The 15,328-nt window shown below is 35.4% G+C and overlaps 1 protein-coding gene across 1 annotated transcript; it reads right to left on the bottom strand.

The window, feature by feature from the left end:
- Nucleotides 1–7,596: 7,596 nt before the first annotated feature.
- On the bottom strand, nucleotides 7,597–14,810 carry LOC107295208 (mothers against decapentaplegic homolog 5). Its single transcript, XM_015824512.1, has 6 exons — nucleotides 14,293–14,810; nucleotides 12,793–13,044; nucleotides 12,063–12,182; nucleotides 10,918–11,139; nucleotides 9,363–9,619; nucleotides 7,597–8,705 (listed from the first exon to the last, which is right to left on the bottom strand). Exons 1-6 carry the CDS (start codon nucleotides 14,693–14,695, stop codon nucleotides 8,562–8,564), a joined length of 1,398 nt encoding a protein of 465 aa, XP_015679998.1. The 5' UTR covers nucleotides 14,696–14,810; the 3' UTR covers nucleotides 7,597–8,561.
- Between the last annotated feature and the right edge of the window lie 518 nt (nucleotides 14,811–15,328).

Genomic DNA, 15,328 nt, shown 5'->3' with positions numbered 1-15,328 from the left:
AAAGCGCCTGAAGGCAGGACAAGAAGCAACGGATGGAAACTAATCAAGGAGAGAAGCAACCTAGAACTAAGGAGAAACTTCCTGACAGTTAGAACAATTAACCAGTGGAACAACCTGCCTCCAGAAGCGGTGAATGCTCCAACACTGGAAGTTTTTAAGAAGAGACTGGACAGCCATTTGTCCGAAATGGTATAGGGTTCCTGCCTGAGCAGGGGGTTGGATTCGATGACCTCCAAGGTCCCTTCCAACTATTATTATTATTATTATTATTATTATTATTATTATTATTATTATTATTATTATTATTATTATTATTATTATTTCTCAAAACAAATCATTCTTGTACCAAAGTGGAAAAATTCTGAGCAGTTACATTTGACTAAATTTGAATATTTTTTTTCCTAAGATAATGTGTTTCAAGAACTATAGTTTTTTACTGTTTGGGAGCAATTGTGGCTGTTTGCCTTTCACATATTGGGAATGCCAATACGAGATTACTCTGGACAACTTTGTGTTAAAGCTAAGACACAGCTGGTTGGCAGCATCTAGTCAAACTGGTTATGTGGATGAGAGACCACCAAGAAGCCCAATCCAGAAGGCAGCACTGCCACACCACTTCCACATTCTTGCCAGAAGCTATGTAGATGTGTTCATGCAGTCCTTAGGAATCAAACTCTACTTGAAAAATTTTCTTTTTATTAAATCTAAGCAATAGCAATTAAGACATTAAAGTTATAGTTGCAAAGGCAATTTCTGTCACATATTGTTTTCTAAGGGGCATTATTTATGTAACTGTATGTTACTGTTTTTTTAGAACTAGAAACTGAATAAGCATTAATTGGTATAATGTAATGGCTGAGGTGGTGGACGACTTCAGTTCAAATCTCCATGCAACTTCCAGATTCATTTGATGACTTTCATCCAGCCACTCTCTCTCACCCTAAACTACTTCATAAAGCAATTTGTTTTGAGGATTATAATTATACAGATTAAAAATGGGATACAAAAGCAAGAAACAAACAGGATTTAGGTAAAGTATAAAAATCAGTTTCCCCTGAATTCAGGATAACCAAAGGTCCAAAATGAAGCACACTCACAATACTTACACAATATAACCTCAATTTTGCATCCAATTGTATTATTTTTACTTAAAAAACAAAAAGAATTGGTCTGTTGAGTTGAAGTGATCTAGTATTTTATCATTCTTGGTTGAAATAATTGAGAATTCTTTTTTTTAAATGAACTCAAAAGGATTAAGTGATAAGCTTTTTCACTTTAGGTGCCCTTGATGAGATACATTGACAGAAAATTATCAGTTTTTTTCTAGAACAATTTAGGTAGTAGAGCAAAACATTATAACTACCTCCACAGCAAACTAAGCTTCCCGCAGGTGTGCAGAGGCAAATAGGCCAACTGCAACATCCCAGAAGACGGGAAGAACGACAAAATGGGATCTCCAGTATTATATGCCAGAAACTAGCTCAGTAAATCATTTAACCCAGGCTCAAGCTAAAAGGATTTCTAGGAATAAAGCAAGAAATCTATGATTTATTGTTTAGACTTCTCTCAAACATTTGATTTTTTTTCTTCCCCCACACTCTTCTCAGGGCAATTCAAAAAGCTTGGCTCAGGAAATAGTGGCTACCTCAGGAAATAAATTCCTACCTTTGCCCAGGTTGGAATAACATATCTTACAAAGTAAACAGAAGTTGCATCCATAATATACACCAATATACATTAGAATAGTATGAATTAGATGAGGAAGGGAAATTTATTAAACCACCCTATGAATCCAGACTACACTTTCTCAAAAGTATTTTAAAAAACACAGAAATAGTCACATTAATTATTAATGCAATAGTTTGAAATATTTTTTTAAATATGTTGTTACTAGGCAATAATTCAGGTAACAAACAGTTTTTCTTATTCCATAACCTAGCTTAAGCTATAGTTATAGCTTAGTTATAGAGCAGGGGTGTCAAACTGCCAGCCTGGGCCAGATGTGTCCTGGTGAAACCACGCCCACCCCATTGCCGGCAATGGAAAAAAAGTTGTGACACGTCACGTGACGTTGCGACTTTGACACCCCTGTTATAGAGCCTACAAGAGGCAAGAAGTAAGTAATCATCAGTAACACTATGGAACATATCCATAGTTAAATAAATCAAGCGACAACTCGTTACATAGTTTTGCCAACCATATACAGATTGTTAGGCTGAGCTTTAAAAAAAAGTAATTGACAAAAGTAATTAAATTAAAATTCCTGATTCAGCCATGCTTATTGTGGAACTTACAATGTGTTAGGAAAATGAAATAAAAGTATTTAAAATATGTTCTATGGCACATTTGGTCTTTTAAGCAGGCCTATAATTCAGTCAGATGCAGCAATATCAATTGCAATTGATCTTGATCTACAATTTAGTTAATTCAATTTTGCAGCAAACTAAACTAATATGGAATCTACAGAGGAAGTACCTAGTGCACTTTTGATAACTATGAAATAAATGAAATAAAAACTCTTTAGCATAGGTGCATCTCAGATAATTGCTCATGGAGAATTGCCTCATCTCTTATACAGTAAAGATGGCTGAGAGATTCCTATATTACACAGTACAAAAAGAAATGAAAGTATCCACCTGTTTTACTCAAAGCAAATAATAACTTAAACAGTTAAGATTGTGATTTGGATTAAATCTGAACATACATTTAGTTTTATTCTTATATATGTCTAATATATTTATAGAGCCCATGTTCTATAGCTTAGTATTACTATTATCCTTATCTTCACTAATGCCTCATATTGGTATTATTATTATTACTCTGCTGCTTTGCATGTATACTGAGAGCTTCTGCAACACAGACAAATGTCTTGTGTATTTAATCACACTTGGCCAAATAAAGTATTTTATTCTGTATTATCATGGAAATAAAATAATTACTGGTTTATTGTAAAGCAATTTACCTTCACCGGTTATAGACCTAAATTTAACACTGATTGCCTTCTGACTATAGCTATAGTTTAAACAAAAACTACCAACAAAAAATGAAAAACCCAAATTGTGTATATAAAACTCTAAATCACTGGAAGGGAAATGTAAGATATATCAGAAAAGACAAGAGTGTTGCAATAGTGTTTAATACATTTGTCCCAGAGAAATAAGGGAAAATCAGATATTAACTTATTGCTGTAATACAGTCCAAAAATATACATTTGCTACAAGAATACTACATATATTCTGATGGCAATAATTGGTTGAAATTGCATGCCCACAACTCAAAATACATCAAAAAGTCCATTTTTTCTGGAACTTATGATATATAAATGGCTTCAGCAGTAAAAAAGAAAAAAAAGAAAAAAGGGGGGCTTTTTATCCAGATTCTAAACAAATGAGTTTTTATCTCTTTACTAGAATGTGTTATATTAGATGTTAGTACCTGGATTACTGATTTATAGTAAAATCAACTGCAATCCAAAAACATTTCGGATTTCTCTGTTGTTGTCTCTCACTCATATACTGTTGCAACCTTCAGCTATCTGATTTTTTTAGAAATTACAGTACTCCCAGCCAGCATGGGTTTCTGCAAATTCTAGTTAGAAGCTGTGAGGTTGGGAAAGGTTGAGTAACTAGTATAATCTATCTATCACTCTTTATAGTTCCCATTCATTTAACTAGGAAAAAAATGCCCCAAACTCCCAGGGAATTCTAACCTTAACTAACAGGATATTCAATAAAACAGCTGCTTAAAATAAAAGACAGTAAAACAGTGTCTCTACTTTTCCCGTTCAAAGCAAGTAACTCTGGAGTAAGCTGTTGCTTTTTAAAACTTCAGCAGAAACTAGTAACACATATAATGGAGCTTTGTAAGACGAATTTTCAAATTTTAGCCTGTTTTCAAAAACATCTTTTCTCACAACATGTACACAAGTTTATTCTTTATCCTTGAAGAACCTTTGTCATTCTACTTCTCTCTCAACATGAGTCAAAGGCCAAATATGAAGGGTACATTTTTTTCACCCGAGTTACCATGGAGCACACTATCATGATCGATTGATATCCTTTTATACAGCAATTTAGATGGCTTTAAAAAAGATCAGACAAAATGATTACATACAAGATTAACAGTTGCTAACCATGTTACGTATATAGCATAGCTCTAAATAAGAAGACAATAGAGAATTATAGCAAAGGGCAATTGCTCTATCCTGTTTATCGACTAATACAATCATCTAATTGATTCCTATAGATGGGCAAAAAAGGCCTTAATTTTACAGTGCTCTATTCTTACATTCTTAAGATAAAACCACCATGCATTACAAATTGTACCTTCTCTGGTCAGGAGTCATAAGTTTAAAACTGTTAACTGTTTTAAATAACTAAAATTATTAAAACTTTTTTCCAGAATTTAGAAATAGTCTTTGAAGACATTATCATAGAATACACAAGTGGTATTTCAAATACCAGTGTATAGCAGGATTATTGAAAAGCAACAATTATCAAACAAGATTACAAGTATTTAAATGGGAACAGTACTAATCTGCTTGCCACATGGCCACTTAATTTTCTTTCACATTGCAAACAAGCCAAATTTAGTCTCATATTTTCTATTTTCCCATATTAACTACAAATTTCTCAAAAACTTGAGGAACGTGTATTCAATTCAGCGGCTCTAAATGCACACTCATTTAACTTAAGTGCCTTGAAATAATTATCACATCTTGTGAGTTGGGAATAATTAGTCAGGAAAAGGCTCTTGGAATTGCAATAACTATATGTGCCCTACTTTGAAAAAGAAAATTCCATCCTGGACATATTACAAAATGAACAGAAAATTAAATTGCCAATATGTTAATATTGCCACTTTGTCTAGCATTTCTGATCACTGTACCAAACCTTTGCTTAATAGAATATGAGGTCATGAACTGAAGTTGAATCAGAAAAGATCAACATAAAAGGCAGATAAAAGTATGAAATTCACAATTATAAATAGTTGGTAATTTGGTTGGAGTTTAGACAAATTCTAAAAGGCCACCAATGGCATTAATTGTAGTGACTAGATATCTTAAGTAAAAACAAAACATAAGAACAACCTGCCTTTTAATGTTAAGTGGTTTTAAGAATACAAGCAGGAGAGACCTTTGATTTGACTCAGGATGGGTCTTCCCAATCTACTTTCTTCTCCCTCATTTTATACATTTTAAATCTATCATAAATTACTTCTGTAAGACATTCTCCTCCGTATAAAATTTTAAGATTACCAAACTTAACCAAATATCATATTAAAATAAGCATGTAAGAACTCTCAATCAAAACTGGGTAAGATATCTGCATTGTGCCAACATATACTATGGATCTGCATATGTTCTTGATTATTTTAATACATGATGTGCTAAAGCAGTGGTTCTCAACCTGTGGGTCGCGACCCCTTTGGGGGGCGAACGACCCTTTCACAGGGGTAGCCTAAGACCATCGGAAAACACATATTTCCGATGGTCTTAGGAACCGAGACACCGCTCCTCTATCTGTCTCCACACGGCTTCGAGCTGGGGGCCGTTGCAGCGCCGGATTCGTTTCCGTCGAGCATGTCCTAAGGGAGGCTGCACTGCTTCGCAGCCCTTTCCGCGGAGGAGGCTGAACTAAGCTCTGCCGGCGCTGTCGCCATCTTGGCTCTCTCTCTCTCTCCCTCTCTTTCTCTCCCCGCCTGGGCGCTTCTCCAACCAGGCTGGGTGGAGCCGGCGGAGTGGCCTTCCTGCCCCCCTCCCCGGCCAGCTGGAGCCAGGCAGGCCGGCGACCTTCGGAAGTGAGGCGAGGACAGGCGAGGCGCGCTGATCCCCGGGCGCGGCGGGTGAGTGGGCGGCATCGGTGCGCGCTTGGAGAGCCCTTAGGGTTGGGGGTCACCCCAACATGAGGAACTATATTAAAGGGTCACAGCATTAGGAAGGTTGAGAACCACTGTGCTAAAGCATCAAGATTGAAGGATACAACCACCTATAGAGTGTAAAACAGTCACTGGCTTAGTCACACTGACTTAAGATTCTCTTTAGAGCTCAGATAGTTTGGATAGAATCCATAACAAATTTCACAATTTGTTGTAAGAAGATCCCTTTTAATTGCTAGCACTGAAGGGGCAAAATAAAAATAACAACTTAAAAAAAATTACCAACTTCTGACAGACTGCCTTCCATTTCCTAGGAAGGAAATTAGTATAAGTATTTTTGGAGAAGTGAAAGCCTTCAACAATTTACCACTGAAAACTGAAATTTCAAGGAAAGATTATATATTTAAAACTAAAGTTTCAATTAATTACTGATTGCATAGATGAGCATCAGACAGATTTAGGAAAATTTCATCTCCATTTCAATTTAAATTAAACTTTAACTTGTAATGGCTGTGGACTCTTAATATATTGTTTCTTTAGTCCAAAGAATCAAAATATTCCTGAATGGAGACAAATAATGCTTAATAGGTAAAACACCTGTATCCCCATGACATACCATTCATCAGTACTTGTTAAGCCTTTCCATTGGTTTAGTAGAACAATTCTAAATACGAGGGCAATTCAGAAATAAACCTCCGTTTGGTTATCAATGACAAGACACTCGCAGATGCAGAACTTTTATTATATGCATTAGAAAACTACATTACTTTTCGACATAATCGCCATTCAAATTGAGACACTTATCGTAATGTCTTACAAGGTTTGAAATTCCTTAGTAGTAGTCGCTCAGCACCAAATCTGGGCTATGGAGGGGGGAGGGTGATGAAAAACATCCCAAGGGAACTGCTTCAAAAGTTCTTAGGTACATCTAGCAGTGTACGGGCATTATCATGAACCAACACACCGGAAATCAGAATGCCCCGACGCTTGTTATGGATGGTTCATCTGAGTTTTCGTAACATTTCACAGTAGACTTCTGAATTGGTCGAACCACACTAGCAATACTCCTCTGACATCTTCACATTTGGTGGGATTTTCTATGGCACCACTTCCGGTGTGGTGTTAATCACGATAATGCTTGCCCGCACACCACTAGACGCACCCTAGAACTTTTGAAGCAGTTCCATTGGGATGTTTTCGATCACCCCTCCCCATAGCCCAGATTTGGCGTCGAGCAACTACTACGAAGGAATTTCAAAGCTTGTAAGACATTATGACAAGTGCCTTAATTTGAATGGCAATTATGTCAAAAAGTAATGTAACGTTGTAGTTTTCTAATGCATATAATAAAAGTTCTGTATCTGGGAGTGATAACCAAACGGAAGTTTATTTCCGAATTGTCCTCTTATGATCCAGATGTCAGGTTGCCAGCTCTTGTTAAATTATACAAGAGATTCTGCATGCATGAATGATTAAGGTTCATGAACAGTATACTAGAGGTACACATCCTAATTAAAAATGTGCTTCATGTATTCAATATATACCTTTAGTAGGAATTAGCCCATTTGCACAGGGAAGGTAGGGAAGACAGGAAAGATAAAGATGTTAAAGGGGGGGGAGCGATAGCAAAAGAGACAATTTGCTATGTCACCCACAAATCAATGTATAGCTTCCATGAGATTACTCCTGAAAGAATGTAGCCCTTGCCAATAAAAAGAAAACACTTTATTTTACATCATACAACTTCCAGTCACCCACATGACAATATTCTCATAAATCATTATCATGAGAATGAGCTTCCCCAGCAATAAAAAACAAGTGTTTTACAACACTTACTAGGTAAAATTCAAATCTCCCCAAAACAGAATATTTAAAGGAAAAAAATAATATTGAAAATTAACAAATGTAGATTTTTAGGAAGCCTCCAGACTATTTTCTATAAAATGCAAAATAAAATATAAAACACAATGCACGTTCTTGCAATGTAATATACACGACTTTTAGTGTTTTGTATTCAAATAAATGTTGACTGCCTCAAAAAGTGCATACCCTGGATAAAATACCTGTTAAGCACCAATCCTACACACATTCATCTGAATCTTCCTGGACTTTGATCTGCGTACAGGACTATATTATGAAGGCAACATTGAACTCTGATGAAAGCAACTTTGCTACTGATTAAAGGAGAGCCTGCTCTAATGCATTTTGTTATCAATATCTGTAACAGATGCTTATCAACATGTACATACTGAGGTCATATTATTTAAGCTAAAGGCAATCTTAGGTATAATAAAGCTAGCTCTTTGTGGATTTTTATCATCCACAAAACCATATAGTAATATTAAAAACTGGTGGTAAATTGGAGCTATATAGATTTAGCAAATGAGATCGTGTTATTCATTTTGTAAAGTCACTCAAGAATGTGTCCTCAGAAAACATGTTAAAATACTTCCAGTGGCATCAAAAGTTATTCGAATAGTTCAGATTAAACAATTTCTGTATTTTCAGTTTTCCTCCAAATTGAACAGTCTTAATAGGAAATGAAAGGGAAAATGATGATAAAGCAATGGAATTGGTCATTTGTAGAAGAGGAAAGCTAACTTATGATGAATCCACACTGGAAGCTTCTGGAAAATTAGAAAATGGTCACTAAAATTATTAGTTGCTGAAGAAATACTTTGGCACTATGAAACAGAAGAAATAGGATTAAGTGGGGAGCCCATTTGGGTAAGTACTTTATCCAGCCACTGAAGAGGCCCATGAAGATGGATTTCTATCCAACATGGGGTGCTTGTAACATCTTGTCGGTGGTATTCTGCTCCCCATCCCTATAAAGAATGATACATATTTAACTAAATTAGAATTAGACACTGAAACAAACATTTAATACAACACTTTCTATTTTTTAAAAAGGATTTGGCTTGAAGAATGTCAGCCTCTGCTTATTTCATTCCACTCAACGAAAACATGTCATTTAAACTATCAATCCCTAATCTAATGTCTTCTAGTTTTGTTGGACTACAATTTATAAACTTTTTACCTATGATAGGCACATGATAGAGTTGCAAAACTATAACTTGGCAGAAACCCCAGTCAACACTGACCACTCAAATAGTACTGGAATTGTGATTAATCATCTCCTAAATAGGTACAGGTTACCACCCCATTTTTCTTACGTGGGAGAGGAAATACTACTATTTATTAGGTCAATAGAAAGAAGAAGGTAATCTTCATCCTTATTTCATCCTGAAAATCAATAAAGTGGAAAGGCATCTATCCAACTACCTATACATCCTTATAAGTTATTCACAAAAACAAAGAATAATAAATCTGAAATGCTGAATTAACTCTGAAGATTTGCTAATTAAATACAGTAAAGTATCCAAAATCTGTTATATGTTAAAATTGCAGTCATACTTAATACATATTCCAGATACATTCCAAACACATACAATACAGTAAATAACAAATATGCCACAACTTACCTTTACAAAACTCATTCGAATGGTGCACATTTTGGTGAGCTCATATACTGCCTCAAATCCATGATTGACTGATTGAGCTAGAAGCTGAGCAAATTCCTGATTGTTAAAAATCTTAAGACTACAGCCACTGGGAATCTTGCATACGGTTGTAGGATGAAATCCATGATGATAATTACAATTCCTACTTTGTACAAATATGCTGCTGTCGCTCAGGCATTCTGCATAGACTTCCCCACCAACATAGTACAGATGAACGCCTAGGGGAAGGAGAAAAATCCCAAATATTTAACACAGTTTAACTTGCAAAAATGATTATAGCCTCTTCCTTTCAGCTGTTAGGAACTCTAGCCAAATTTCTATTTGAAAGGATTCCAACTGTTTCCAGTTGTTTAAATATGTCAAGCAACACCAAATATCTTAACCACTAGATGTCCTCATCTTCCTTCACTCAATACATGATAGGATTATTCAATAAATAAATGATATACTACTTTTTTCTTGCCTCATCAATTGGGCTTAGTGTGCAGCCAAGCTGGTATGGAGATGGGCTTTAGGATTTTAAGTCATTACCAACACTGAATTGTATCTGGAAAGAACTTGCATGCCTTGTAGAACAAGTCTTTATAGAGTACTGCTAGTTAGCATCCTTTATTGCTCACTGCTATCCAACATTGTTTTGAAAAGCTTTTTAGAGATAGTCCCAAGGAAAGTGCATTGCAATAAAATCCAATATAAAATCAAGCCGTATCTCACTATGGCAAGTCTGCCCACATCAGGAACAGATGCAGGTAACAAACCAGCTGACATTAACAAAGCTGCTTCCCAAAATTCTATATGCAAAGCTAAATCCAGAAGCACCTAAAGCAGTGTTTCTCAACCTTGACAATTTTAAGGCATGTGGACTTCAACTCCCAGAATTCCACAGCCAGCATTGCTGGCTGTGGAATTCTGGGAGTTGAAGTCCACATGCCTTAAAATTGTCAAGGTTGAGAAACACTGACCTAAAGACTACAAACCAATTTTTAAAGAAGACACTGTACCTTGAATTGGGCTATATTCTGCCAAATCACTCTTTGTACCACAATACTATTCAAGGATATTTTAGGGACTGTGCAATTCTATCACCCGCTTTTTCCTTAATTTGTCTTTTCCAAACTCAAACCAGAAAGATAACCTGTCACGTTTAGCTATCACTCTCTCCTTCATCTCTTAACTTTTGTTTTATTTTCAGTACAACTTGTGATGACAGAATCAGGATATCTGTACAAATAGTTCAAATATGTACACCAGGTACAAGAGATTAGAAAATAATTAACTATTTGTTTACCACTAAATCTTCAGTGACAAAACTCTTAATAGAAATTTTTTTGATGCAAGGTTTCATTTAAAAAGTTGCTAAAATATCAAGCTGGCATTTGTTTTCAAACTGAATTGTTCAGATTTATAACATTTTTCCATGTGACATAATATTACTCAAAACTGTATAAGTACATTTAATTTATCCAAACTACAAACACAGCCTATTTACAATCATATAAGCATACTTCAGGATTACCTTTTCCAATGTGTCTCCGAGTGTTCTCAATTGTTGAGTTACGATTAACATTGGAGAGCAAGCCTAAGCAGAATCTGTTTTTGTTGTTAGAAGGATCTGTAAATCCATCTACTAAGATACTGGTAGAAGACGCATGAAAAGCCTCCCCAACACGATTGTTTAATTCATAATACACTATTGAACACCAGTGTTTGGGTTCTTCATAGGCCACAGGATGAACATCTACAAACAAACATGAAAAACCTGTAATAATTCCAGCATCTACAGCTTAACTACAGTATTTAGCATTTATGCATTTTTCTTATTGCTGAACCCATGTTACTCTAAGATCCTGAATTCATTAGTGAGCTATAAATGCATTAATTGAAAGAACAACAGTAAATCTTCTTAAAGCATTTTAAGAGAACTTATACCTTTAGCTAACAAATTGTGTAAGAAATATTTTTTTCTAAAGATTTCCACTTACAAATACAAATAATAAATACAGAATTAATGTTACTTTGCACAGCTGGCATGTTTAATATATGTTGAATCATTCAACTGAAGTTAGCTACTCTTTTGAAGAACAGGCCTATAAAAAAGTTCCATCTCTATCAGAAAATAATTTTATGCTACTACTATTACAGCAAATGAAAGACATTTATTTTATCTTATCATTTTCCAAATTCCAACTAGTTATTCTCCTTGGCATAACCTTGAACCTTCTCTTATCAACAGTTTGCAACACAGAAATATATATGCCCTGGAATGCAGTTTCAACTTCTTATATATGAGAATTAATAGTGTATAACCCTCAAAATTATCCCTTAACTTCCATTTAAATACACATTTAACTGCAACTTGCATTTTAAAACAAAATACCCTCAGGTCTGTATTTCCCTCACCCTTTTTGAACCCATGATTCAGATGAAAGGGTAAAATGCTGATCAGATGACATTATGCTCCTCTTTCTAGTTAACAAACTCTCTGTATCTCTAATGACCAAATTCTTAAATGTTAACAATCTCATCCCATGTAGACAAGGCAGTCTGAGGTGCTGCACTTCAAAATTTAAATAAAAGGCATGGCAATAATTTATCTTCTTCCTTCAGATAGTAATTGGCAAATCATCAAAAAGTTTCAAAATATTAACAAGTTTATCTCACCTCTGCTTGAAATACTGGGCATTATCTGAGGAATTATACTATTGCTTGTATCCATAGACTGTGAAGTATCTTGACCCATTTGGTCTTCAGGGGGCATATATGCAGGTGGTGGTGTATCAGCTACAAATGAAAAAAAAAGAATGAATATTTGAGCAGTACTAGTACATTTACCTTGAACTATCAGGTTTTTTTCAACTATAATCACTACTTGTCTTTTTTGTCATCTTCTGCCTCTTCCAGTTTTGGAATCTAACAATTTTCTATCATGAAAATGTTCTCTTCATTCTCGATTGAGGTTTCTTTTTCATTCTCTTCCTCTGCCAGTCATTTATGTCACAATCTATCTTGCTTCATCTAGTTGAAGCTCCATTTCATTTTCTTGGAATTAGAAAGAAGCGCCACCAGATTCTCTGACTGATATATTAACCTGGAAGCTATTTCCTTGATATTGAGCTCCAACTCAAAGTGATTTTAGGATTAGCTATACGATGTCCTAATTTTGAACTTATTTTACTGCATAGTTATTGCTATTTTCTGCTTTCGATTTATTCTCGGAACCTCTACAACCTTTTCTCCCTCTCCTTTATATCTCTTTGTTTCTATCTCCCAATCAATGTCTATTTAATCAACATGAGTACAAATATAGCATAGCCTAAATGTAATTCTAATTCCCTCTGGTTTTATAATACAAGTTCTACTTTTCAATGTTTGCCATACAAGTAGTTCTTACCTGGTAGCTGAAATGGGCTCGATGGTCCAGAACTAGCTGGAGAATTTGGATAGGTATTGCTGCCTGGAGATGGTGGGTATGGACTATTTGGAGACATGGGAAATGGAGTGCTGTTGGGCTGCTGGAATGAATCTGGAAAGGTAGCATTGTGTGGCATATGTGGTTCATTGTGAGTTAAGTTTCTAAACTGAACCAAAAGGCTATGCTGTGGGTTAAATTCACTATGCCTTGGCACCAAGACAGGAGGTAAAACTGAAAAAGAAAAGAAAAAGAGAACATATTAAAATAGTGTTGAAGATTTAGACAGATCATAATTAGCTCTTGAGGAGTAAAAGTGCAAAGAAAGAAACATATGCCAGAAACCTATTGTTTCCCCACTTGGAAAAGTTACTACTGGAATGTACAACTTGATGGCCAAGGCCATATGTTGCTCCATAGTCTTGAGCCCCCAGATTTCCTCTTGAACTTGTTGCTCAATTATAACTTTTAATTTAACAAAAGTGAAAATCATTAAAAGCATAAGAATTATATCTAATATTTAAATTGAATCAAGATGTTTTGCCCTGGACAGTCCCCCTTTTTTAAAATTCTATCCAAGTTCCCCACTGAAGTTCTTGGATTTGAAAACTTGCAAACCCATGGAGATTATCAGTGACCAATCCATTTGCAATTGAACTAAACTTGTACAGAACTCTAATGCAGCACAAAGCTTTTCTGCATTAACTAAGACAATTGGAAAGATGCCTGAACAACTGTGATGTAAATAACAGAACATGTAAAAAAGAAATATTTTTGGAAACATTTTCCAGATTTTCAATAATCAATACATAAATTACTTTATGTATTGATTACTGAGAAAGACAAATTCTTATTTAACAATAATCAAATAAATTGATATTGCTTCTTATCACCAATACCATGTTTCCCCCAAAATAAGACCGGGTCTTATATTAATTTTTGCTCCAAAAGATGCATTAGGGCTTATTTTCCAGTTAGATCTTATTTTCAGGGAAATACAGTTCTAAATGCATCAGTCTGGCTAATGATCTTATCTGGGGCTTATTTTGGGGGGAGGGCTTATATTACAAGCTCCTGAAAAATCATGCTAGGACTTATTTTCCAGTTTGGTCTTATTTTCAGGGAAACACAGTAGTTTCAAATAGCATAAAGTTCAGGGAGGAAACAATCAAAAGCAGGATTCATATATCTCATTATGCCATTATGGGGTTATGTTTTGGTTTAAAGCAATGGCTGTATCAGCATGATTTGTAGACTATGGTTTACAGGATAGCTCTATCATCTATGGACCTGGCTATTAGGGGATGCTCAACAAATTATGGTAAAAGCAAACCAAGGGTTGATGTAATGTGTGATTCTGGTCTACAAAGTATCAATGTTCCCAGACGCAATTCCCATGTACCAATTTGTCCCTCCCATTTTCAATTTGCTGCTCCTCAACAAGTCAACTATTTTTTCATGGGTAAAGGCATTGAGACACACCTGGGCTCTCCACCCTTTTGTAATGATATGGATTGATACAAACTTCTTTCTGTTTAGATCCAAAAGGAAATTCACAAATGTCCAATGGCTTCAGCTCATGATGACTCTGCAAATCAGGCCAACGCCACACACGGCAGTAAATCACGTGGGGAAGGCCTTTGCGGTGTGATACTTGAAGTCGCCCATCTAACGAACGAGGAATTGTAACACATTTGCTGGGTTGTCCAGGACTACTTAGTGCCTTTTCCAGTTCCTCCATGGCTCCTTTTTTCTTCTTTAGCTTTTTTACTAAAGCATCGACTGCTTTTTCTGCCCATTTTTCTTCTTCATCACCTTGTTTCCAGCCCAACAAGCGTTTTACAGCTGGGCTAGTAAACGAAAACAGACTGGCCATTGAGGTCATTTGACAAGTTTTAAAGCAATTTTTAGAACAAAACTGCTGATTCTCAAACACAAAAATAACCCTGCAACTGCAGCAGTGGTTAAATTCTTTTTAATCCAAGAAAGTGATTTTTCTTAAACCTATAAGAAAAATTACAGAACATCAGTTGATGCCAGTTTACCAGAGAAATGAAGGCAAACACAGAGAATAATTGGGTAATTTTAAACCTCATTAAATTTAAATCAAACATGATGCATATTATTAACAGCCTTTTAATCTGAACCAATTTTCATGCCACCGGGATAACACTTAAAAGAGAAAACAGTTGGTGGCATTAACAAAGGAAGTCCTTTGAGCCAAACTCCTTCTATCATTCACAAAGCCTAATCATTTTGTTAAACAGAGGGAAAAGCTTGGATTTTGTTTGTAAAGATACATGAAAAGATGAAGTTTATTTTAACATGAACTGTTACTGAAATGCATGGTATATCTTAAGAGAAGATGTGCATCTATTAAGACATCAATGGAAATACTCTGGTGATTTCTGAGCTATCTAAACGATAGCAATTAGGCACTGGAAACACTCTGGTGATTAAAAACTGATAGCAATTAGGCACTCTGTACACAAGAGATTCTATAATAAAGTTCCAGTTT

This window comes from Protobothrops mucrosquamatus, unplaced genomic scaffold, assembly GCF_001527695.2.
Source record: "Protobothrops mucrosquamatus isolate PMUCROS unplaced genomic scaffold, P.Mucros_1.0 scaffold2268, whole genome shotgun sequence".
NCBI lineage: Eukaryota > Metazoa > Chordata > Lepidosauria > Squamata > Viperidae > Protobothrops > Protobothrops mucrosquamatus.
Note: the sequence above shows the minus strand (reverse complement) of the source record. Positions and strands in the feature narration are given on the sequence as shown.

Bases quoted from the DNA above. Each gene is read 5' to 3' on its own strand.
- LOC107295208 (XM_015824512.1), bottom strand. From the start codon at position 14,695: ATGACCTCAATGGCCAGTCTGTTTTCGTTTACTAGCCCAGCTGTAAAA. The intron at 13,045-14,292 runs GTGTGTCTCAAT...TTTCTTTTTCAG, and splicing joins CAAAAGGGTGGAGAGCCCAG to TTTTACCTCCTGTCTTGGTG. The intron at 9,620-10,917 runs GTAATCCTGAAG...TCCTTCCCCTAG, and splicing joins TCGGAGACACATTGGAAAAG to GCGTTCATCTGTACTATGTT.